The sequence below is a fragment of the Hipposideros armiger genome, unplaced genomic scaffold (genome assembly GCF_001890085.2).
Source record: "Hipposideros armiger isolate ML-2016 unplaced genomic scaffold, ASM189008v1 scaffold_154, whole genome shotgun sequence".
NCBI lineage: Eukaryota > Metazoa > Chordata > Mammalia > Chiroptera > Hipposideridae > Hipposideros > Hipposideros armiger.
In genome coordinates, this window is record NW_017731504.1 from 2,264,386 (window position 1) to 2,266,092 (window position 1,707).

The window sequence follows — 1,707 nt, forward strand, 5'->3', positions numbered from 1 at the left end:
AAGCATTCCAACTTTTGGTTTGAGCATGAAACCATGTTGGGCTAATTTGTATTGATTTTACCTGCCAATCTAGATGCAATCACACTTTTAAAAGCAGATTCCTACAATTTGTTTTTCTATAAAATGTCACCAATACATTAAATACTTTGAAAACAGTCTTTGTAAGTCAATCTGCACTTATTAGATTTTTTTAAATGATAGCATTAGAATTCCATGCCTAGATTTAATTTTAAAATAACTCTACATGCTGAACATTTCCAAGGGCAGAGAAGCTAGTTTCCAATTATTTTCATGCTGTCAATGCTAAATCTGTTTAATAACTCACTTACCTACAAGCTATGGGTTCTCTGAAGACCTCCCCTTTCAGAGGAGGTGGGGGCACATGTTTACCTGAGGATATTTTATATTTTTAAAAAAGGGAAAATGCAGAACCATAGCCAAAGGAAAAGAAACAGGTCTTACCTTGTTCATGTCAAAGGTATTATAGACTTGATCAACATGTTGATTGGCCTTTTGATTCAGACCTTGCAGACCCAAGAATGTCTTAAATTCATGCAGTGTTTGCAGGCCAGATGGATATTCCATCATAAATTTTCTGTACCACACATAGGTCTCTTTAACAGGAATCGCTGTCTGACCACCAGCTGTAGATTCTCTGTTTCCCATTGTGACTCAGTCTACAGCTTTTTCTCTGGTTGTTTTCATGTAGGGTCTCTCCACATTTAGTCCCTCACTCTTCTCTAAAACTTGAGGCTGACATGTGCCATGAGAAAGCTACTCTAAACCTCTTACAGCTACGGGCTAAATAAGAATAGAAAGCCCGTGAGATTAACTCATCTGAACAGTTTTAAGATTAGGTCATTTACCACTAACGGATGACATTGTGCTTACTTGCTATTCAGAGATAACAGTTTTCTGTGAAGGGCAGAGACACTATTTCAGACAGAGTAATCCTTGCTATATTATTAGTCATAAATTCTGCCTACATCTTAGAGTGATGCAGTGGAGTCTAATAGAAGAACTTTGAGTTGCAATTAGGAAACTTGGGTTCCAGGGCTTGTTTGCCACATACTAACTACATTGACATGATATGTTCTCCAGTCTCAGTCTCCCCATCTGTAAAACAGTAACAAGGGTATTTGCCTTTTCACACCTAAATATTATGAAGATCAATTTAGAGGAAGAACATTTTTTAAAACCATGGAAAAATTATACATTGAGTATTGTTAAATTATCAGTAAGTCTATGTATAAGAGAGAGAAATGGTAAGAGATATCCCTATTATTAGTAGTAAAAAAACAACGTTGTAATGTAGTCAGCAGAAAAATGTGGTTTGCAGATAAAAGAACATATTGGACTGTGTCTTCTGGCATTGTTCTTGACTTTCCCCCCTTTTTCCACTGTTCTGTATTTTCTATCTCCCAAGTCTGCATCTACCCATGCCGTCTGCCTGCTAGTTTTATCCTACCCCAGCCCCCAAGCTAACCTTGTTTTAGCCAAGCCCCAATTGCAGTGGGCTTGGGAACTGAGCTCATGGGCCTAAAACTGTATCCATGCTCCAGTAAAGGAAACGATTTGCCCGTGTGGTCCCCAAACCATCTTGCTACCAACCATACTTAAGAGTAACAGAATTATTCCACGTAGGGTCATCTGGTCACAGGTTTGCTTCTTCTTGCCTAACCTTCCTCCATTTCCGTCCGCCCCCCC

General features: G+C 38.7%; 2 protein-coding genes across 2 annotated transcripts in view; both read right to left on the reverse strand.

The window, feature by feature from the left end:
* Window positions 1–666, reverse strand: part of GUCA1C (guanylate cyclase activator 1C) — a 38,221-nt gene extending 37,555 nt beyond the window's left edge. Inside the window, exon 1 of the mRNA XM_019651168.1 lies at window positions 463–666. Within this exon, the coding sequence (XP_019506713.1) occupies window positions 463–666 (204 nt within the window). The remainder of the gene's footprint in view (window positions 1–462) is intronic.
* A 108-nt stretch (window positions 667–774) lies between these two features.
* MORC1 (MORC family CW-type zinc finger 1) overlaps window positions 775–1,707 on the reverse strand; it is a 193,247-nt gene continuing 192,314 nt past the window's right edge. Inside the window, exon 24 of the mRNA XM_019651169.1 lies at window positions 775–801. Coding sequence (XP_019506714.1) covers window positions 775–801 — 27 coding nt within the window. The remainder of the gene's footprint in view (window positions 802–1,707) is intronic.